This window comes from Anolis sagrei, chromosome 7, assembly GCF_037176765.1.
Source record: "Anolis sagrei isolate rAnoSag1 chromosome 7, rAnoSag1.mat, whole genome shotgun sequence".
NCBI lineage: Eukaryota > Metazoa > Chordata > Lepidosauria > Squamata > Dactyloidae > Anolis > Anolis sagrei.
Genome location: NC_090027.1, coordinates 23,262,696 through 23,287,042, shown reverse-complemented (window position 1 = coordinate 23,287,042; position 24,347 = coordinate 23,262,696). Strand labels below are relative to the sequence as shown.

At 42.2% G+C, this 24,347-nt stretch overlaps 2 protein-coding genes across 2 annotated transcripts; both read left to right on the top strand.

Annotated features, from left to right (window-relative positions):
• The first annotated feature begins 722 nt into the window (after window positions 1–722).
• Window positions 723–23,846, top strand: LOC132782551 (small serum protein 5-like). Its single transcript, XM_067470606.1, has 4 exons — window positions 723–794; window positions 15,347–15,440; window positions 17,108–17,228; window positions 23,676–23,846. The coding sequence occupies exons 1-4, from the start codon at window positions 792–794 to the stop codon at window positions 23,782–23,784; spliced, it is 327 nt and encodes a 108-aa protein (XP_067326707.1). The 5' UTR covers window positions 723–791; the 3' UTR covers window positions 23,785–23,846.
• Window positions 1,158–6,194, top strand: LOC132782488 (small serum protein 2-like). Its single transcript, XM_060787312.2, has 3 exons — window positions 1,158–1,167; window positions 4,817–4,946; window positions 5,946–6,194. The coding sequence occupies exons 1-3, from the start codon at window positions 1,158–1,160 to the stop codon at window positions 6,049–6,051; spliced, it is 246 nt and encodes an 81-aa protein (XP_060643295.2). The 3' UTR covers window positions 6,052–6,194.
• Window positions 23,847–24,347: the final 501 nt, after the last annotated feature.

The window sequence follows — 24,347 nt, the reverse complement described above, 5'->3', positions numbered from 1 at the left end:
GGGGTCATGGCATTTGGAAGGTTGAGAACCACTGTTCTACAGTGTGGCTGCCCCTCAAGAACTGAACCCTGTCAGGAGTGATTTGAATGCAATATTCCTGCTTCTTGGCAGGGGGTTGGACTGGATGGCCCATGAGGTCTCAGAGTTGGAAGAGACCTCATGATACTATGATTCTATGATTCTATGTCCTTGCAGACAGCCAATTCTCTCACACCAGAAGCAACTTACAGTATATTCCCAAGCCACTTCTGACACAATAAAAAATACAAAATGGAGGAGGAGGAGAGATTACATTGGGATACTGCCAAAATAAATAGATAGGGATGCGATGGGAAGAACGAGCATGAACCAGGAATAAAGTACGTAAGTACATGATGGAAAAAATAAAGATATAGGAAATGGAATGTAAAAGATGTTTTATTCAAACCCTGAATACCCAGATCTCACTTTTTCAGGTTTGGTCACAATACAGACGCCGTTCTTTGCTGTGTACATTTTGCAACACCCTTCGTATCAACAAGTCTTTTCCCTAGAAATAAAGATTCCTGTTTTCCTACAGTTCTCTCCCTATCTTTTTACAACGCAAACAGCCACTCAAGAAAAAGGAATCAGGTATTTAGAATTTGCATACATTGAGAAGTTTGTTTGCAGACTTCAGGAGGAAGTATTTACCTTTCTTCTTGCTGATATAAATATCAGGGAAAATTTCGCACAGAAACAGACAAAGCAGACTTTTTCTCATCTGGAGACGCATCTTATAGTGAAGGCTTCCTCAGCAGCAAAACCCCAAGATGGTGAGTAAAAATGCTGGGCTGTTCTAACCCCTTGCCTTATCCCTTTGAGTCCTTGTTGTTAGTATTCTAGGTGTCTAGCCCTTTGTCGGATGGGTAACAGTAGGAGACTCCATATTATCCAACATTTTCATTTATCCGACATTCTGCCGGCCTGTTTATGTCAGATAAGGGAGACTCTACTGTATTGTCAAAATGTGTTCGAAATTTTATGAGATGTTGATCTACGGGTTGACTGAGCAATTATTATTTAACAACCTGACAATCTTCTGTCTTTTTCAGAAATTTCTCCTGGGCTTGGCTGCCTTGTGCATGACCCTTGGATTGTGTTTGGGATCCTGTGGGTTTCAACCTGCCACCTTGAAGATGGTAGATGGTAAGGTTATCACTGTTGGAAATCAACAGATGCCAGTGCAAAAGGGGGCAATGGGAACCCAGAGAAAACATGCAGCTTTCCCCATCCTTTGTATCTTTCTCTGTTGCTTGTGCTTTATCTTTTGATATCCCTTCTTTCTCCTTTTAGCTTCCTCCTGTATCTTTGAGATCCCTTTTCCCTTCCTTGGTTTCATTTTTACCTTTTGAGAATGCTTTCTTCTGTCTTTGGCTTCTTTCTCTCCTGTTGAGATCCTCTTATCCTTCCTTCAGCTTCCTCCTTCACTTTAGAGATCAGTTTCTCCTTCCTTCAGCTTCTTCTCTAACTATTAGAATTCCTTTTTCCTTCCAGGGCTTCCTCTTTATCTTTTGAAACCCCTTCCCTCTTCCTTTGGACTCCTCTTTGTCCATTGATGTCTCTGTCAGGCAAGTGGGCTTATTAACAAAAGACAGCGGCGTGACCCAGTAGCACCAGTAGCAGCGTGACCCAGTAGCACCAGTAGCCCAAAGTGATAAAAAGGATAAAAGCACACAGACCAATGTTATCTCTTCCATAGGATGCTTTTCTTTATAGAAAAATAATATGTTTGCACTATTACTAAAACAAGGTTTCCATAACAGGAACAAAGTTCTTTATATTTCCTTCTTTGCTTCCACGCTGGGCTTCTTTCTCATGCAGATAAATAGCTTTGCTGTCACAGAGCCTCCTCTCACAATGAAGTTACACAGGAGCTTCGCACAGGAGCTTTTTACACACAGCAGCCTTCAAACTGGAGCTTCCTGTCACATTAAAGCTTCTCACACCAGGCCTTCTCATACTGAGGCCTACTAACACTGAGTCCTACCTCACACTGAGGCCTTTCTCCCACTGAGGCCTTCTCACACTGAGAGTTCTCTCAGACTGAGGCCTTTCTTCCACTGAAGCCTTCTCACACTGAGGGCTCTCTCAGACTAAGGCTTTTCTCCCACTGAGGTGAACTAACACCGAGGCCTACTCATACTGAGGCCTACTAAGACTGAGGTCCTTCTTCCATAGAGATCTCTCACAGACTGAGAGCTACCTCAGGTTAAGGGCTACTAAGCTACAGGAACACCTGCTTATATTCAACTGCAGCTTTTGCTGAGTCAATCCTTTTAAACCGGATCGGGGTATAGGGTGGCAACCTGTGCTGGACAGGGTTACACTCCCCCTGAAGTCACAGGTCCGCAGTCTGGGTGTCCTCCTGGACTCATCACTGTCGCTTGAAGCTCAGGCGTCGGTGGTGGCTGGGAGGGCTTTCGCACAATTGAGACTCATGCGCCAACTGTGACCGTACCTCATGAAAGCGGATCTGGCCAGGGTGGTCCATGCCTTAGTCACTTCCAGATTGGACTACTGTAATGCACTTTATGTGCATTGCTACGTGAAAACGGCCCAGAAATTTCAATTGGTCCAACGGGCGGCAGCCAGGTTGTTAACTGGTGCTCCTTACAGAGAGAGGTCAACCCTCCTGTTTAAGGAGCTCCGGTCCCAATTCAAGGTGCAGGTGCTTACATACAAAGCCCTAAACGGTTTACCTACATGACCGCATCTCAGTGTACTAACCCACACGATCTCTTCGTTCATCTGGAGAGGACCTGCTAATGATCCCACCGGCATCGCAAGCGCGATTGGTGGGGATGAGGGATAGGGCCTTCTCGGTGGTGGCCCCTCGACTCTGGAACTCTTTCCCTAAGGACATCAGACAGGCCCCGTCACTAGCAATCTTTAGGAGGAGTTTGAAAACGTGGTTGTTCCAGTGTGCCTTTCCAGAATAAGGAAACTCCTAGCATTATGTCCCAACTCACTTTATCAGAGATTCAGGATATCTGTATGCCCATCCCCCTCCAAATACCCCTCCTTGTCATGCCCAGCACTTTTAATTTTTAATTTTAATTATTACATTTGGCCTGGCCATTGTTTTTTAATTGCGTCATTAGATGTTGTTAATGTTATTGCTATTCTTTGCTATTGTTTTGTTTTTTTTAGTTATTTTGTTGTTGCTGCTGTTTTTATTGTTGTATTTGGGCTCGGCCTCTTGTAAGCCTCACCGAGTCCTTCGGGAGATGGTAGTGGGGTACAAATAAAGGTTTATGATGATGATGACGATGATGATGATGATGATGATTATTATTATTTAACCCTTTCAGTGCTTGACTCAAATTTTTGTAATTAAAAATACCTAGTTAATATTTAATATTTCTGACAGTCCCTTCCTTCTTCCTTTTGTTTCTTCCTGCCTTTGGGTTCTTCTTTACCTTTTAAGGTCCCTTCTTCCTTCCTTTAATTCATCTTTATCCACTGATGTACCTTTCTTCTTCCTTTAGTTTACTCCTTACTCTTTAAGGTCATTTCCTCCTTCCTTCGGATTCTTTTATCTATTGATGGCCTTACTCAGGGGCGGCTCATCCATTACGCGAAGTAAGCGGTCGCAGAACACTTTTTTTTGCCAGGGGCGCAGAGGCACCTCTGTAAATGCCCCTCGACCACCACTTGAGGAGTGCCCCCTCAGCTCACAACAGCCCTAGCAGTTCCGGGGGGAGCCTCGGCTTTCTTGCCTCGCTGCCGGCCGATCGTCTACCCAAAGGGGTCGGGCCCTTGAGCCTTGCCTAGCCGCTCTCGTTCCTGCTCCACCCGGCCACCGGGTGCGTGAGCAGAGCCGGCGCTTAATTGTTCTCCGCGTTCGATCCCTTCCCCATGACTGGCTCCCTTTCCAGATCCCCCGGCGCTCCACCCACCTCCTCTCCTCTCCCCAATGCACGGGTGGGCCAAGGGGCGGAGCCGCCAAGTCTGGCCCGCTTCGGGTCTGGAGGCGTGTCTGAAGACCCCAGTGTGTGCACCAAAAGTCGCCTCTTTTCCTGACTTTCTCTTCAGCCATTGGGACCAAGAGAGAGAGAGAGAGAGAGAGAGAGAGAGAGAGAGAGAAAGCCCTTCCGGCTGGAGATATCTTCCACTTCCGCTCCCTCCTTTGTTTTTGCGCCTACCTTCAGGAAAGATGGGCATCTCCACCTCTCTCTCTCTCTCTCTCTCGGTCCCAATGGCTGAGGAGAAAGTCAGGAGAAGAGGTGACTTTTGTTGCACATGCCGGGGTCTTCAGGCACGCCTCCGGACCCAAAGCGAGCCAGGCAAGGGAGCAAGTGCGGCAAGTGTAGTTACTGGGATGTATAGTTCACCTACAATCAAAGAGCATTCTGAACTGCACCAATGATGGGATTGAACCAAATATGGAACACAGAACTCCCACGACGAACAGAAATTATATATCAATGATTGGTTGGGGGGTGGGTGCCAAAATACTGTTTGCTTACCATTGAAAATTACCTAGGGCCGCCTCTGGCCTTACTTCATCCTTTAGCTTTCTCCTTACTCTTTGAGGTCCCTTCCTCCTTCCTTTGGATTCCTCTTTGTTCATTGATATGCCTTTCTTCTTCCTTTGGATTTCTTCTTACCCTTTGAGGTCCCTTTCTCCTTCCTTTGGATTCTTCTGTATCTATTGAGAACCCTTTCTCCTTTCCTTGGAACCTTTCCTATTTTTTGAGGTCCCGTCTTCCATTCTTTGTTTTCTTTTTCTTTATCCCTATTTCCAATACTGACTGACCTGATGCTGAACTCTTATTGGGTTTTCATTCCTCAGGCAAGTGGGTACTTCCAGATGAATGTTTTGACAGTTCTGATGGGACGAGTCATCCTATTGGGTCTACCTGGAATTCATCTCATTGCATGAGATGCTCCTGTTGGGATACTGGAATGCGATGCTGTACCAGGTAAGCAACATGGAAAAGAGAATTGTATTGTTGAAGGACATACAGTCCAAAAAAGGTCATAGCCACCCAGAAAAGAGAATTGTTTGCCCCAGTCCTGTTGGCGATGTATGGATGGGCCGATACCTTAGAGAAGTGGTTGGACATTTCTGCCCAATTTGAAATATCTGTCTCATACAAGACACCCCAAAGGCCATCTAGTCCAACCTTCCATAGTTGGCCATGGAGAGCCAATACATACACAGAAAGGCATTCTGGTTGTACATTTTGTTGCCCATTTATGCATGCAGTCACGCAACACTGTAACTTAGCACAAGGGTTGCCACGTTCTCCTTCTTTGACCTCTCCATCTTTAGCGGTCTTTAAATAGAAGGTGGAAAGGCATATTTCAGGAGTGCTTTGGTTGCATACTCCTGCATGGCAGAAAGACATTGGACTGTATGGCCTTGAGGATCCCTTTCAACCTTTATAATTCCCTGCATATGAATAATATATTATATTGTATTATTAATACAATACAATGCACCCTTAAAGCCATCATGTAATTGTGGAGGAGCCTCAGGATGTTCACAAATTTGTCAGGGCACCTGCTTTTTTGGAGGATGGTCCAGAGAGCACTACGATTCACTGTGTTGAATGGCTTTGTAAGGTCAATGAATGTTTTTCCATTTTTGAAGAGGTTGATGTTGGCATCCTTGAAGTCTGCTGGGATTTTCTTGGTCACCAACACTTTTTCAATGAGCTGGTGGAGTCGTTGTGTCAGCTCTGTCCACCCTTTTTAAAGATTTCAGCAGGGATCCCATCAGGTCTGCTGGCTTTGTTATTTTTTGTTGGCTGATGGCATTGCTGCTTTTTCCAGACTAGGCAGTGCTGTAAGCTCATCCCTGGTTTGTTGTTGCGGTATTTGTGAGACAACCTCTTCAGCCACGTTGGAGCTGTGATTCAGGAGGTTTTGGTAGTGCTCTTAAATGTTGATTGATCACATTTTTCTTTCCGTTTCAGGTATATTCCTGTGAGCAGACCAGGGTGCAAAGCAATTTTGGATTGGGAAACCTGTAAATATAAGTTCTACAAACTGGAGGACCTCTCCCAGCCATGTTCCCCTTAACAACATCCTTTCACTTTTGATGTATTTCAGAATCACCAAACGAATCTTTTTGGGGGCAGATCATATGTTTTTGCAGCACTTGGAATCTTGTAAATCAGTTGCAAAGTCTCTCTGTATTGTTCAGCAGCAATAAAATACATTGGTTCGACTTTTTGGAGATATTCCAAGTGCCTTGGTTTCCTTGCTTTATTTTGTAGTCATTCCAGCGTGCATCTACACTGCAGAATTAATGCAGTTTGACACCCACTTTACCTGCTATGGAATCCTGGGATTTGTGATGTGGAGAGGCACCAGCACTATTGATCAGAGAAGAAGGCTCAAGACCAGAACTCCAAGTGGGGTCAAGCTGCATTTATTCCACAGTGTAGATGCACCCTATGAAACAACAGCTTTGCAAGTCCCTGAAATAATACTTTCCTGAGGAATTGTGGTTTATTAGCTATTTATAGGAGCCCCCAGTGGTGCAATGGATTTAACCAATGCTTCTCAACCTTCCTGATTCCATCTTTGGTGGAGTTCAGAATGCACTTTGATTGTAGGTTAACTGGAAATCCCAGCAACTACAACTCTCAAATGACAAAATAACCCCCACAAGCCAACCAGTATTCAAATTTGGGCGTATCGGGTATTTGTGCCAAATGTGGTCCAGTGAATGAAAATACATCTTGCATAGCAGATGTTTACATTACGATTCATAACTGTAACGATTACGATGAAAGAAATTGTATGGTTGTGGGGGGGGGGGGGGGTAACCTCAACATGAGAAACTGTCTTAAGGGGTTGTGGTATTGAGAAGGTTGAGAAACACTTCCCAGCTCTTAGAGTCCTTGAATCAATAGAATTCTCCTCTAGTGACAACCCATGATTCCAAAATTGGCTCAAAGAGTTTACTCTTGGGGGAATTAATAGGATTTGGACCAAGCTTCCATACCAAAAGGTTGAGTGGTGGGGCCTTGCCTGAGTTCTGTTTCTCATGACCGAGGTCAATTTCTGAAGGCAAAATCACCATCTCTGAAGGTCACCCGATGCTCCTCTCCCTTTGCAACGTTGACGTCCGATCTCTTATTTGCTGTCAAACAACATAAATTCACCCGGATTGGGTGCATCCGCAAACCAAACTCTCCTCTGCTTTGTCCAAAATATGGAAATCATTCTTTGCTTTGTACATTTTGCAGAACCTTTCTTATCAGCAAGTCTTTCCTAGAGCTAATAAAGTTGCCTGTTCTTCAAATTCTCTCTTTTTACAATGCAAATAGCAACTCAACGGAAAAGGAAGCACTATAAATACATACGTAGGATTTGCATACCTTGAGAAGTTTGTTTGTTGCCTCCCCAAACTAGATAGAAATATTATGACGCTTCAAGGGCATCAACCTGAATATGGAAATCATTCTACACTCCATCTACTGAATTTCACCAGGATTTATTTTGTAACTGTGCTTTCAGGCTATTTAGATGTACAAAATAATGACTCCCTTACCATTTGGGGTTTCTCCCTATACAACTGAATGCTCTATCTTAAACTTGAAACCAACCTAGTGTGATGAGAACAGCGGCTTTTCACATTTTAATGGATTAAACCAGAATTTCTCAACCTTCCTAATGCTGCGACCCCTTAATACAGTTCCTCATGTTGTGGTGACCCCCAGCCATTAGTTATTTTTGTTGCTACTTCACAACTATTGTTTAGCTACTGTTTTGAATTGTGATGTAAATATCTGATGTATTTTCATTCACTGGACCAAATTTGGCACAAATACCCAATATGCCAAAATTTGAATACTGGTGAGGTGGGGGTGGGGATTGATTTTGTCATATGGGAGTTATAATTGCTGGGATTTATAGTTCACCTACAATCAAAGAGCATTCTGGACTCCACCAACGATGGAATTGAAGCAAACTTGGCACGCAGAACTCCCATGACCAACAGAAAATAGTTGAAGGGTTTGGTGATCGTTGCTCTTGAGTTTTGGAGTTGTAGTTCACCTACATCCAGTGAGTACTGTGGACTCAAACAATGATAGATTTCGAGCAAAGTTGTCATGAATACTCAATATGTCCAAATGTGAAGACTGGTGGAGTTCGGGGAAAATAGACCTTGGTATTTGGGAGCTGTAGTTGCTGGGATTTTTTTATAATTATTTTTTATTGGTATTCATCAGTTCACAGAAAATAAGCAAAGGTAGTAAAGAACAACGAAAGAGGTGGAACAATATTAATTTAGTAAAGTAGGAAAGAGAAAAGAGAGGAAAAAAATTAGAAAAAAAAAGAGTCTTGACTTCCATTTCATCTTCATGGTTTCTTTTCTTCTTATCCTTGTAATCATTATTTAAATTTTAATTCTTATTTATCTTTTGTCTCTACTAATATTGTCATAGTCATGAAAGAGGTCCCAATTTGTCCTTTTTAACATATTACCAGTGTTCTTGCTTGGTAAAAAAAGTCAACTCATCCATATCTTTTATATCCCTCAACTTATCCAACCAATTTTCAAGATCAGGGATTTGCTCCTGTTTCCACACTTTCGCAAAAGTAATTCTTGCGGCCGTTGTAATAAATGTAAAAAGTTTATCTTAATTTTTACTAAGCTATAGTTGTTGGGATTTATAGTTTGCCTACAATCAAAGAGCATTCTGAATCCCACTGAATCCCACCAACGATAAAATTGGGCCAAACAAAGAATCTCCATGCATTTAAGGGACTCGCTGGCATGAGTCTCCCTCCAGCCTCACACACTCTCTCTCACCCGCACATGCACACCACGCTGCCAGATGCCAAGCACACTTGCTCCCCCTTCCCTGCTTGGAGACTCAGAAAAAGCCCTTCCCTTGGCTGAGAAGCCAGCCGATCACAGTGGACGAGGGCTTTTGGTTGGAGGATTTGCCATCTTCTCTTTCAAAAAAAAAGAAGAAGAAGAAGACAGGCAGAGAGATCTTCAGCCTTCTCTGACAAAGGGTTTCCTAAGACCAACAGAAATGTATGTTTTCTAGTGGCCTTTGCTGACTCCTCTAAAATCCCCTAACGATCCCCCGCCACGGGTCCCGACCCCTATGTTGAGAAACCCTGGATTAAACCCTTGTGCCAGCTGAACTACTGACCTGTAGACTTGAAGGTTGGTGGTTCGAATATGTGAGATGGAGTGAGCTCCCATCTGTCAGCCCCAGCTTCCCATGTGGGGACACGAGAGAAGCCTCCCACAGGATGGTAACAGATCTGGGCATCCCCTCAGCAATGTGGTGGAGGCTCCTTCTTTGGAAGCTTTTAAACAGAGGCTGGATGGCCATCTGTCAGGAGTGATTTGAATGCAATATTCCTGCTTCTTGGCAGGGGGTTGGACTGGATGGCCCATGAGGTTTCAGAGTTGGAAGAGACCTCATGATACTATGATTCTATTATTCTATGTCCTTGCAGACAGCCAATTCTCTCACACCAGAAGCAACTTGCAGTATATTCCCAAGCCACTTCTGACACAATAAAAAATACAAAATGGAGGAGGAGGAGAGATTACATTGGGACACTGCCAAAAGAAATAGATAGGGATGCGATGAGAAGAACAAGCATTAACCAGGAATAAAGTACATGATGGAAAAAATAAAGATATAGGAAATGGAATGTAAAAGATGTTTTATTCAAACCCTGAATACCCAGATCTCACTTCTTCAACTTTGCTGTGTACATTTTGCAACACCCTTCGTATCAACAAGTCTTTTCTCTAGTCATAAAGATTCCTGTTTTCCTACAGTTCCCTCTCTCTCTTTTTACAATGCAAACAGCCACTCAAGAAAAAAAAATCAGGTATTTAGAATTTGCATACATTGAGAAGTTTGTTCGCAGACTCCAGGAGGAAGTATTTACCTTTGAAAACCCTCCTCTTCTTGCCGATATAAATATCAGGGAGAATTCTGCGCAGAAACGGGCAAAGTGGATTCTTTCTCGGTCGGAGATACATCTTATAGCGAAGACTTGCCCAGCAGCAAAACAACAAGATGGTAAGTAAAACTTTGTCCTCGTTTAGAAATTGCAAAATTGCCTGTAATTTCGAAGCCACGAGGGAGGAGAAAAACACATTATTTTTAACCAGAAAATTTCAGAAGATTTGGTGTAACTTTAGGAACATAAAATCAATGGTGGTCCAGATTCCTTTGGCATGAAATAGTCGACACACACACAAACACACAACAGTGGGTCAAAAAGTAATGCCTCCTTTGCTCTAACTTTTATTCCTTTCCCTGCTACTGGACTATCTATGCATGATATGATAGAGCAGTGTTTCTCAACCTTCCTAATGCCGCAACCACTTCGTATAATTCCTCATGCGGTGGTAACCCCCAACCATAACATCAGAAGAGCTGCAAGACCAAGAACAAGCCACGAGAGTAAAGATGAAGATCCACCCAGAGGAAAAGTGTTCCTGCCATACATCAGGAACACAACATATGAAGATGAAGAAACACAACATACAAACAATCTACAAACCCACCAAGAAAATCCAACAAATGCTACGTTCAGCAAAGGACAAGAGGGATCCTCTCACCTCTGCAGGAGTCTACCGTATACCATGCAGCTGTGTACAAGTCTCCATAGGGACCACCAAACGCAGCGCCCAGACATGCATCAAGGAACATGAAAGGCACTGCAGACTATTTCAACCAGAGAAGTCAGCCATAGCAGAGCACCTGATGAACCAGCCTGGACACAGCATATTATTTGAGAACACAGAAATGCTGGACCACACCAACAACCACCATGTCAGACTACACGGGGAAGCCACTGAAATCCACAAGCATGTGGACAATTTCAACAGAAAGGAAGAGACCATGAAAATGAACAAAATCTGGCTACCAGTATTAAAAAACTCTAAAATTACAACAGCAAAACAACAGAGAGGAAACAACCAGGCACAGATTAACACTTCCCAGGAAGAGATTTTCCCAGGCTCAGGCAGGCCTTCAAATGCTAATGAAGGTGATCAGTTGAAACATCCACACCTAGCTGCAGCAGAGAAGAGCTCTTTGTCCCACCCCAGCCATTCCACAGATATATAAACCCATTGTCCTAATTCCAACAGACCTCACTACCTCTGAGGACGCTTGCCATAGATGCAGGCGAAACGTCAGGAGAAATGCCTCTAGAACATGGCTCTATAGCCCGAAAAAACCCACAAGAACCTAACCATAACATTATTTTTGTTGCTAATTTTTTTGAACTAATTTTTTTTATTTAGTGTGAAAAAGAATAGGTAGATATATGGAAAGTTTCCAAGTAAAGAGGGGAAACAATTCAGTTTAAAGAAAAGTAGGAAAAGATAGTAACAAGTAAAAGAAAAAAAGAAAAAAGGGGAAAAATAAAAATAAGAAAAATGGAATAAAAATGAAAATAAAAATAAACTAAAGTTCCAAGACTTCCTTCTAATTCTTCGTGGGTCCACCTAAATAATCCACTTGGTCTTCCAATTTATACCAGATTAAAAAGGGGGGGGGGAGGAAAAAAGAAGAAAAAATAAAGCCCGAGGTTTTACTATCCTTGTGTCTATTTTTTATTTTGTTATTCATTGTTGAATATCTTAATTTCTCTTTTCTATGTAATTCTCCACCAGTGACCAATCCGTTTGCTTAATCGGGTCACCCGTGTTTCTCTTTACCAAGAAGGTTAATTTGTCCATATCTTTAATTTCAATTATTTTTGTTATCCATTGGTCTCTTTCCGGTATTTCCTTCTGTTTCCAGACTTTTGCAAATATTATTCTAGCGGCTGTCATTAAATACATAAACAAGACGTCTTCATTTGAGTCTAATTTAATGTCCCTGTCGAAGATTCCTAATAAATAGTATTCAAGTTTTTTTGGATTTTTTTAAGAGAAAATTTGTTGGCATTCTTCATGAATTGATTTCCAATATTTCAGAGCTTCCCTACAGGTCTAGATCTAAGGAAGTAATGCTACCCCTCTATTCTGCTTTGGTTAGACCACATCTGGAATATTGTCACCAATTCTGGGCACCACAATTGAAGAGAGATATTGACAAGCTGGAATGTGTCCAGAGGATGGCGACTAAAATGATCAAGGGTCTGGAGAACAAGCCCTATGAGGAGTGGCTTAGGGAGCTGGGCATGTTTAGCCTGAAGAAGAGAAGGCTGAGAGGAGATATGATAGCCATGTATAAATATGTGAGAGGAAGCCACAGGGAGGAGGGAGCAAGCTTGTTTTCTGCTTCCTTGGAGACTAGGACGCGGAACAATGGCTTCAAACTACAAGAGAGGAGATTCCATCTGAACATGAGGAAGAACTTCCTGACTGTGAGAGCCATTCAGCAGTGGAACTCTCTGCCCCGGAGTGTGGTGGAGGCTCCTTCTTTGGAAGCTTTTAAGCAGAGGCTGGATGGCCATCTGTCAGGGGTGATTTGAATGCAATATTCCTGCTTCTTGGCAGGGGGTTGGACTGGATGGCCCATGAGGTCTCTTCCAACTCTTTGATTCTATGATTCTATGATTCTAGGTCCACCAAAGGTGGTAGAAGCTCCCTTCGTGTTCATTACATTTCCAACAGTTTTAGAGGTATTTTTATACATTTGATTTAATTTTTTGGGTGTGATATACCACTTGTGAAACATTTTTAACCAATTCTCTTTTAGATCTGTTGCGTATGTACAATTTAATTTTTTGTTCCACATTACTTCCCAAACTGCTGATTATATGATAGAGCAGTGTTTCTCAACCTTCCTAATGCCTTCCTAATGCCACGACCCCTTCATACAATTCCTCATGCGGTGGTGACTCCCAACCATAACATTATTTTTGTTGCTACTTCATAACTGTAATTTTGCTACTGTTATGAATCGTCATGAAAATATCTGATAGGCGGCAGGATGTATTTTCATTTGCTGGACCAAATTTGGCACAAATACCCAATATGCCCACATTTGAATACTGGTGGGGTTGGAGAGGGGGTTGATTTTGTCATATGGGAGTTGTAGTTGCTGGGATTTATAGTTCACCTACAATGAAAGAGCATTCTGAACTCTACCAACGATGGAATTGAACCAAACTTGGCACACAGAACTCCCACAACCAACAGAAAATACTTGAAGGGTTTGGTGGTCATTGACCTTGAGTTTGGGAGTTGTAGTTCATGTACATCCAGAGAGCACTGTGGACTCAAACAATGACAGATCTGGACCAAACTTGGCATGAATAATCAATATGCCCAAATATGAACACTGGTGGAGTTTGGGGAAAATAGATCTTGATATTTGGGAGGTGTAGTTGCTGGGATTTATAGTTCACCTACAATCAAAGAGCATTCTGAACCCCAGCAATGATGGAATGTCTTGAAGGGACTTGCTGGTGCAAACCTCCCTCCAGGCTCACACGCGCTCCCTCTACCACACATGCGCACCATGCTGCCATGCACCAAGCATGTCTACTCTCCCCTCCCTGCTTGGAGTCTCAGAAACAGCCCTCCCCTTGGCTGAAAAGCTAGCCAATCACAGTGGAGGAAGGCTTTTAGTGGAAGGATTTGCGGTCTATTTCCCCAAAGGAAGAAAAGGACAGGCAGAGAGATCTTCAGCCTTCCCTGCCAAAGGGGTTCCTAAGACCATCAGAAATGTATGTTTTCTGATGGTCTTTAGCGACCCCCTCAGAGGCCCCGACTCCCAGGTTGAGAAACTGATAGAGGACACCTTAGTCTACTGATATAGTCTTTTCTTGTTCCATTTGACTGTTTATTTATTTATTTATTTACTGCATTTGTTAACCGCCGTTCTCAGCCCTAGGGTGACTCACGGCGGTTTACAACATATAAAAACAGTTTACAACAAGGGCATATCAAAAACAACAATATAAACATAACAATCAACAATACAAATTACACTAAATCATCCGCGCCGTCTCATCTTAGAATCATAAACCAATCTCGTTGTCCATATTCCGTTCCAGTCGTCATTGCTAATTGTTGTGGCACTGCTAATTGTTGTGGCACTTAGTCAAACGCCTTCTCAAATAACCATGTTTTTAGTCTTTTCCGGAATGTCATGAGGGAGGGCGCCTGTCTGATGTCTGCAGGGAGGGTATTCCACAGCCGGGGGCCACCACCGAGAAGGCCCTATCCCTCGTCCCCGCCAGGCGTGCCTGTGAGGCAGGCAGGATCGAGAGAAGGGCCTCCCCAGACGATCTCAAGGTCCTCGTGGGCTCATAGGCCGAGATGCAGTCAGCAAGGTATTTTGGGCCGGAACCGTTTAGGGTTTTGTAGGCCAACACCAGCACCTTGAATTGGGCCCGGTAGCAGATCGGCAGCCAGTGGAGCTGGAACAACAAGGGCGTTGTGTGCTCCCTGCGTCCCGCTCCTGTTAGTAACATGGCTGCCGCGCGCATGTTTAGAACATTAATGTTTAGAACATTAATATGAAGCTAAAAGAAAGAGTTGTCAATCAATTTTTGGCCAAAGAAGGAAATCCATAATTGCTTGAAGAATATTTATGATTTGGCCCCTTCTGATTTTGATCTGTTTGGACCCCTGAAAGGCAGCCTGTGTGGTTTCAGATTCAATGACTTGAATGACGTTCAAACAGCTTTAAAATCATGAGCCACAAAGCAAAACCCTGATTTTTTTTCAAAATGGTTTGGATGTCTTGGTTAATTAATTAATTAATTTTCCGTATTTCTATACTGCCTTTCTCAGACCAACGGCGACTCAAGGCGGTTGAGTTAAACAATGGCACAAATGTGTACAAATTGATTGTGACTCGAACAGTAGTTTTGTGTAGAGGACAGTTCAGGCTGTGATCTGTAGCAACGACTGCTGTGATAAGTTCATTAATAACATTTTTATGACAGAAGGCAAAACGTTTTGACCCTCCTAGTATATGAGAAGCATAGTTTGTCATCAGAATATACGTAGTTACAAATTGAATTGAATTTGACCCCACCCCCCCTGTGAATGGAGTAACAAAGTCCTGAATTATAAGGAAAACTGGATGATATGGCAGTATATATGGGGCCTTAAATAATACAGTTTAACCAAATTGTATCTGCATTATACTTGCGGTATAGATGGGACCTTTGGAATATATTCTGCTAATGAATAACCTTTCCAGTTTGAATGTGGCGTAGACTGGATCCACGCTACTATATCATTCAGTTTCAGAATGCAGATGATCTGCATTGAACTGGATTATATGAGTTTACACTCATGATAATCTAAATTCTGAAACTGGAATATATGGGAGTGTAGATCCACCCTTAGTGTTTAAATCTCTAGGACTGGAACAAACCTAACCCGTCCTTTGCTTCTCTCTTCCAGAAATTACTCCTAATCCTTGTGGTCCTTTCATTCTCCTTGACCTTATGCTACGCGGCTTGCTTCCTTGCACCCTTTGAAACAGAAGGGAAAGAAGGTGATGTTTCCATTTAATTTCCAGCAAAAATGTACTTGGGAAATGTTTGGGGGGGGGGGGGATGATTCCCCAGAACCGGTTTAATGCATCACGATTTCTGCCAGATAGAGTTAAGCCTGGACTTTGATAAATTGAACCTTCGCGGATTTGACTATTCACAAGATTGGGTGAAATTGGGAATTGTTCTTCTAGATGAGAGTTTCTCAACCTGGGGGTCAGGACCCCTGGGGGAGTCACAAGGGGGTTTCAGAGGAGTCACCAAAGACCATCACAGAACATATACTTCTGATGGTCTTAGGAACCCCTTTGGCAGAGAAGACGGAAGATCTCTCCACCTGTCCTTCTCTTCCTTAATACATACCCCTTAATACAGTTCCTCATGTGGTGGTGACCCCCAACCATAAAATTATTTTTGTTGCTACTTCTTAACTATCATTTTGCTACTGTTAGGAATTGTAACGTAAATATCTGATATGCAGAATGTCTTTTCATTCACTGGACAAAATTTGGCACAAATACTCAATATGCCCACATTTGAATACTGGTGGGGTTGGGAGGGGTGTGTGATTTTGTTATTTGGGAGTTGTAGTTGCTGGGATTTATAGCTCACCTACAATCTGAGAGCATTCTGAACCCCACCAATGAGGAAATTGAACCAAACTTGGCACACAGAACTCCCATGACCAACAGAAAATACTGGAAGGATTTGGTAGGCATTGACCTTGAGTTTTGGAGTTGTAGTTCACCTACACCCAGAGAGCACTGTGGACTCAAACAATGAAGGATCTGGACCAAACTTGGCACAAATACTCAATATGCCCAAATGTGAACACCGGTGGAGTTTGGGGAAAATAGACCTTGACATTTGGGAGTTGTAGTTGCTGGAATTTAGGGTTCACCTACAAAGAGAATTCTGAACCCCACCAGTGGGCCAAACTTCCCACACAGAACTCCCATGCCTTGAAGGGACTCGCTGACATAAGCCTCCCTCCAGCCTCGCATGCTCTCCCTCGGCTGCACATGCGCTCCACGCTGCCATGCATCCAGCACGCCTGCTCTCCCCTCTCCACTTGGAGGCTACAGACAATGCCATTGCTGTTGTCCATTTTTGGTCAAAAGATATTTAGCCGTCTGCGCTCCTTCTATTTGTATCAGTTTTATACTAATTTATGCAATGTTTTTGATACGAAATAAATAAATTTGGAGTCTCAGAAATAGTCTCTGGCTGAGAGGCCAGCCAATCACAGCAGAGGAGGGTTTTTGGTGGAAGGATTCACTCTCTGTTTCCAAAAAGGAAGAGAAGGACAGCAGGAGAGATCTTCTGCCTTCTCTGTCAAAGGGGTTCCTAAGACCCTCAGAAATATATGTTTTCTGATTGTCTTTGACGACCCCTCTGAAATTCCCTTGTGCCCCTCCCCCAGGGGTCCCGACCCCCCAGGTCAAGAAACACTGGTGTAGATGCAGCCAAAGAAGAAAGTGGCCCACTGTCAAGGACTCCAAGTTCAGTAAGGGTAATCTTTGCCCATTTCAATGTTATAGGCAAGAATAAACAAAGCAACCCTTTTCTCCCCTGGCAATAAAGTGTTCATGGCCAATTCAGGACGCACCCAGGAAATAATCTGGAGTTTCTTCTCATCCTCCTCCCCTCTATCTTTATCCATTGCTAGAAAAACCAAATGTTTGCACTGACCTTTATGATGGCAAAAAGCATCCAATTGGATCCCACTGGAATACAGCACACTGCCAAGAATGCTGGTGTTCAGATGACGGGATGCAATGTTGTGACAGGTGAGCAAAGGCCATCTCCATTAAGGTTATAGTTATGTCTTGAAGGTGGTTTGAATGGAAGCGGCAATGATATTTGTCTTTGGCTTGAAGGTCAAGACAAAGGAACCTGGAAGGAGACCCAAGGTGCATCTGCACTGTCAAATTAATGCAGTTTGATGCCACTTTGATTGCCATGGCTCAATTAAAGGGGATTCTGGGAGCTGTAGAAAACTAAAGACCTTGGGAAAGTAACTACAACTCCCACGACTCCTTTGCAATAAAAATAGTGTCACACTCCATTTGTGCGATAAAGTTGATGCACCCTAAGTTGATTATTTATTTGTTTATTTATTTGTTCAATTTGCATCAGTTTGTTCAGTTTGCACCCCCTTCCCCCCATCCCTTTCTGTCAGCACGGAGTCCAGACTATTTGACAATCACATCTCCCTCTACAGACCAACTTGGACACTGCAATCATCAGAGGAGATCCTCCTCTCAGTTCCACTCCCATCCCAAGCACGCAAGTGGGAACAAGAGAAAAGGGCCTTCTCTGTGGCTGCCCCCCACTTCTGGAACTCCCTTGCTAAGGAGTTAAAGATGGCCCCCTCCCTCCCCGCTTTCAAAAAAACAGCTGGAGACATACCTTTGCTCACTGGCTTACAAGGAGGAGGAATAGTAGTTGGTAATACTACAATTACACCTCTGATTAATAGTTGCCATCAATGGAGTTGGATACAATGCACAACAGAGTTGGATACTATAGCAAGTAGGGAACTTATTTGGGAAATATTTATTTGATAATAAAAATCCCAACGCTGTTCCACCAATTATAATAGAGAGGGAACTTTAAATTTTTGAGGAAATATAAAAATAATCCCCAAAACACACACCAGAACACCACTTAGATTTGAATGTAGCTTCTGCTTTTACCAGCCCCAAAACTCAAAAGGCTGATTTGATAGGAAGCTGGCAAACTTTCTTCCCGGCCAAAATAAACCCTTTTCTGAAAGCGCTCTGGCACACAACCACTTAACAGTGCTGATAAGCCCTTGGCTTCTTTGAGGTAACTTGTGAAAGAGTTACCTCAAAGGCTTGTGTTACTGAGGTATCCCTTAAAGTTATTTCTTTAAAAGCATACGCTGCCACTATTTAGCTCTTGATTACTGCTTAAAGCTGCTTTTTAACTTTTAAGCACAGAGGTACACTTGAGTCAGATTGTGATGTACAATCAACAATAAAGTTTATTAATAAGAACAAGAACAATGCAGGGACTATCTTGGCTGTTTCAGAGATTTGTCTTGAAAGTGTAATGGTTACAAAAACAGGTCTGACCTTGTTACTTAAGAAGGGACAGAAGGGGAGATGGTAAAAAATTGCATGTTAAAGTAATAAAATTTTAGAAGGTCGATATCGCTGGGAGATTGGGAACTGTGAGGAAGCGTATGATTACTGCCACCAATTTGTAACCGTTTGTAAAGGAGCCACCACTTTGTGAGGGTTTATTAACTTGATAGCGTAGCTTATGGCTAATAATATTGATTTGGTCTTTCTTCTGTGTAGCGTGACTTAACTTGGAAAGAATTGTATCAGAAGCAAGGCTTTAGGAAAAGAACAGTAACAAGTTTATTGAAATGTAGAGGAAATGTGATGGATTCAATGTTTCTCTTCTCTTAGAGCAGGGGTCCTCAAACTTTTTAAACAGAGGGCCAGGTCACAGTCCCTCAAACTGTTGGAGGGCCGGATTATAATTTGGAAAAAAAAAACATGAATTAATTCCTATGCACACTGCACATATCTTATTTGTAGTGCAAAAACACTTAAAAACAATACAATAATTAAAATGAAGAACAATTTTAACAAATATAAACTTATTAATATTTCAATGGGAAGTGTGGGCCTCCTTTTGGCTGATGAGACAGGGTTGTTGTTGTTGTGTGCTTTCCAGTTGTTTCAGACTTGGGTTGACTCTGAGCGAGGGCCGGGTAAATGACCTTGGAGGGCCGCATTCGGCCCCCGGGCCTTAGTTTGAGGACCCCTGTCTTAGAGTTACAGATCTTCAGAGTTACATTTATAACTTTGCTTAAACAACTCTGGAAAGGACTCTTCCTTCCACTAAACAGATTTCACTTATTTTTCTTCAAACTGGGTTTCTTTCTTTAATAGATTACTTCAGTTAAGAGCTTAATCTTTATGATGTTTCTGTTACAATAGGGACTCTCACTGGGTTTTTCCTCACCCTTTCTCTCAACACTAACTATTAATATAAATAAGCCCACTCGACTTATTTAAACTACTCAGGCTAAAAGCCCAAACCTCCCTGATTCTTACTAAGTAGAATCAGTCTTTTCCCTGTAGTTTTTAAACTACAGATCCATTCTGGTTCTCTCTACCCAACAGAACAGCCTCTCCTACAGTTCACAGTCTGTAGACTATTTCCCTGATACTCCTCCTAGAGCACGGATCCTCAAACTAAGGCCCGAGGGCTGGATACAGCCCTCCAAGATCATTTACCCGGTCCTCACTCAGGGTCAACCTAAGTCTGAAACGACTTGAAAACACACATCAACAACAACAACAATCCCATCTCATCAGCCAAAAGCAAGTCCACACTTCCCATTGAAATACAAATAAGTTTATATTTGTTAAAATTGTTCTTCATTTTAATTATTGTATTGCATTTAAGTGTTTTTTGCACTACAAATAAGATATGTGCAGTGTGCATAGGAATTCATTCATGTTTTTTTCAAATTATAATCGGGCCCTCCAACAGTTTGAGGGACTGTGACCTGGCCCTCAGTTTAAAACGTTTGTGGACCCCTGTCCTAGAGAATCAGTCTTCTTCTGTAGCACTCCGACTACAGACTAATGGTTTAAAATGGCTGCCCTGCCAAGTGACAGTTGGCTCCGCCCCTGTTTCCATGGTCATCCAGCTCAACACAAGCTGAGCTGGCTGCTATCTTCCTTGGTTATGCAACACTATATACTTACCATTACCATTACTAACCCTTTAAACATCTGTCTATAATTATACATAACATCTATAATTACACATAACTGCAAGTTAAAAATGTACACATCACCACAGGAACTAATGTGGAACAAAAAATTAAACTATACATACGCATCCGATTTAAAGTAAAACTATTTAAATATGTTCCACCGGTGGTACATTACACCAAAAAAAGTTAAATCAAATGTGCAAAAATACTTCCAAAAACTGTTGGAAATATAATGAACATGAAGGATGCTTATGTCACCTTTGGTGGACTTGTAGGGAAGCTCAGAAATACTGGAAATTAATTCATGAAGGCTGCCATCAAATCTTCTCAAAAAAAAAAATCCAAAAAAAAAAACCTGAGTATTTCCTATTAGGAATTACTGATGGGGACATTAAACTAGACTTGAATGAAGACATTCTGTTTATGTATTTAATGACAGCTGCTAGGATAGTATATGCGAAAATATGGAAACAGAGGGAAATACTAGAAAGAGACCAATGGATAACAAAAATAAATGAAATTAAAGACATTGATAAATTAATCTTTTTAATAAAGAGGAACACGGGTAACCCAATTATTATTATTATTATTATTATAATTAAACAAAGAATTAAACAAACAGACTGGTCACAAATGGAGATATACATAGAAAAAAGAAATAAAGAAAATTAACCATGAATAATACAATAAAAGGGGACACAAGAGTGGTAAGACCCTGGGTTTGGACACTTTAAAAATGATTCTTTTTCTCTCTTCACATCTGCTATAACCTGGAAGATCAAACGGATTACAAAGTTAAACCTGCAAAGATTAGAAGGAAGTCACAAACTATTTTTAATTTTATTCTTATTTTTTCACCTTTTTTTCTCTTTTTTTTACTCTCCTTCCCCTTTCATTATTTCCAAGTTTTCTTAAATTGAATTGTTCCCCTTCTTTACTTGGAAATATTATGTACACTTATATGCTTTTCATATATCAAAATTTTAAAAATTAATTAAAAAAAGAAAGAAAAAAGAAACTCCCCTCTCTCCTTCCAAAAACATGAATCCGTACAGATAGTCCTAGCCTGGATCTATCTTGCTACTACCCAGCTATCCTCCTAATAGCTTTAAGTCTTCACTAGCTACCGTGCTAGCAAACTCAGACCAATCTGTGTGGCGGCAAAAAAAGCCAATGGGATTTTGGCCTGCACCAATAGGAGCATAGTGTCTAGATCTAAGGAAGTAATGCTACCCCTCTATTCTGCTTTGGTTAGACCACATCTGGAATATTGTGTCCAATTCTGGGCACCACAATTCAAGAGAGATATTGACAAGCTGGAATGTGTCCAGAGGAGGGCGACTAAAATGATCAAGCGTCTGGAGAACAAGCCCTATGAGGAGCGGCTTAGGGAACTGGGCATGTTTAGCCTGAAGAAGAGAAGGCTGAGAGGAGATATGATAGCCATGTATAAATATGTGAGAGGAAGCCACAGGGAGGAGGGAGCAAGCTTGTTTTCTGCTTCCTTGGAGACTAGGGCACGGAACAATGGCTTCAAACTCCAAGAGAGGAGATTCCATCTGAACATTAGGAAGAATTTCCTGACTGTGAGAGCCGTTCAGCAGTGGAACTCTCTGCCCCGGAGTGTGGTGGAGGCTCCTTCTTTGGAAGCTTTTAAGCAGAGGCTGGATGGCCATCTGTCAGGGGTGATTTGAATGCAATATTCCTGCTTCTTGGCACGGAACAATGGCTTCAAACTCCAAGAGAGGAGATTCCATCTGAACATTAGGAAGAATTTCCTGACTGTGAGAGCCGTTCAGCAGTGGAACTCTCTGCCCCAGAGTGTGGTGGAGGCTCCTTCTTTGGAAGCTTTTAAGCAGAGGCTGGATGGCCATCTGTCAGGGGTGATTTGAATGCAATATTCCTGCTTCTTGGCAGGGGGTTGGACTGGATGGCCCAAGAGGTCTCTTCCAACTCTTTGATTCTATGATTCTATGATTCTATCTCAGGCCTTTTCTACTAACCCTTAACACCTCTAATCTCCTAAACATCCTTTCTCTTCAACACCCACATTCCAACTCCTCACAGGGATTTAAAAACCTCCCTTTATAAGACACAATTTTCCTCTTGGCAAGTTAGGCTCCGCCCACTCTAACTTAGCCAATCACATCTCTCTCTCATTTCCCTCCAAAAAGGCTGCTTTAACTAAATGAGCGACAAAATGGATTCCCCTGGCACCTCTTTCTAAAATGGCTGCCGACTCCTTGGGCCTACCATTTTTCAAGGCCTTCTCTAAGCCTAACTGGAAGTAGATTCACTACAGATACTAATACACAATTATCTATCTGACATCATTTTCATCCACAATACAGACACCAGGTGGTGGTTTCCAATAACAATCTCTCTCTTTCTCATATATCTATACCTATATATCTATATTTGTATATCTATATAAATATAAATATAAATGTTCGTTTGTGGGATTAACAGAACTCAAAACCCACTGGACAAATTGACACCAAATTTGGACACAAGACACCTAACAATCCAATGTATGTCCTTCACTCAAAAAAATTGATTTTGTCTTTTGGAAGTTGTAGTTGCTGGGATTTATAGTTCACCTACAATCAAAGAGTATTCTGAATCCCACCAATGATGGAATTGAACTAAACTTGGCACACAGTTTTCCCATGACGAACAGAAAATACTGGAAGGGTTTGGTGGGCAGTGTCCTTTGGTTTTGGAGTTGTAGTTCACCTACATCCTGAGATAACTGTGGACTCAAACAATGATGGATCTGGACCAAACTCTACACGAATACTCAATATGCCCAAATGTGAACACTGGTGGTGTTTGGGGAAAATAACCTTGACATTTGGGAGTTGTAGTTGCTGGGAGTTATAGTTCACAACAATCAAAGAGCATCCTGTACTCCAGCAATGACGGAATTGAACCAGTCTTGGCAAACAGTTCTTCCAAGACCAACAGAAAATACTGGAAGGATTTGGTGGGCAGTGTCCTTTGGTTTTGGAGTTGTAGTTCAACTACATCCAGAGATCATTGTGTACTCGAACAATGATGGATATGCCCAAATGTGTACAGTGGTAGAGTTTGGGGAAAATAGAATCTTGACATTCAGGAGTTGTAGTTGCTGGGATTTATAGTTCACCTACAATCACAGAGCATTTTGAACCCCACAAAGGATAGAATTGGGCCAAACCTCTCACACAGAACCCCCATGAGGGCCACAGCAACGCGTGGCAGGGGATGGCTAGTGTGTGTGTGTGTGTGTGTGTGTGTGTGTGTATGTGTATTGTATGTGTGTGTATTGTATGTGTGTGTGTGTGTGTATATATATATATAGTTTACAACCTCTAAAGTTGATTGCTAAAAGCCTTCCTGATTTTTTTTAAAAAACTATTTTCTTGTTGACAGAAAAACTGCAAATCTTTACAAGTTTCCAACTTTTCCTATTTCCTTTTCTTTTTAGGTTTGGTGGCATTGCAGTTATGGAAGGATGCATATCGGTGGTTGATCCTGAAACCTGCAAATATAAGTTCTACAAAGAAGATGACCCTTCAACTCTTTGTACTTTTTAAAACATGACGAGTCCTTTAGTCTTTTAGTCATGAATGAATAAACTGATGATTCATGCATCTTATTGGTGTGATATACCTGTGCAAATTCCTTTTCACAAGCATTGGAAGGATTATGGATAATGGACTTTATGATGCCATTGTTGCACATAATTGTGAAATGCATGTTCCATGTCAAGGCTCATTGTGCATTGATAGTGCAATGTTGCCTTTCTGCAATGAGGTGGCACAGTGCACCATTGGCAAGCGTTCCTTGGCGACCACAGAGGTCACTTTTGAGTTGAGTTATGGCCATGAAAAAGACACACAGAGTGTGCATCTAAGTAGGTAAAGGTAAAGGTTGTCCCCTGACATTAAGTCCAGTTGTGTCAGACTCTGGGGGTTGGCACTCATCTCCATTTCTAAGCCAAAGAGCCAGCGTTGTCCGTAGACACCTCCAAGGTCATGTGGCCAGCATGACTGCATGGAGCGCCGTTACCTTCCTGCCGGAGCAGTACCTATTGATCTACTCACATTTGCATGTTTTCGAACTGCTAGGTTGCCAGAAGGTGTGCATCTACATTGTT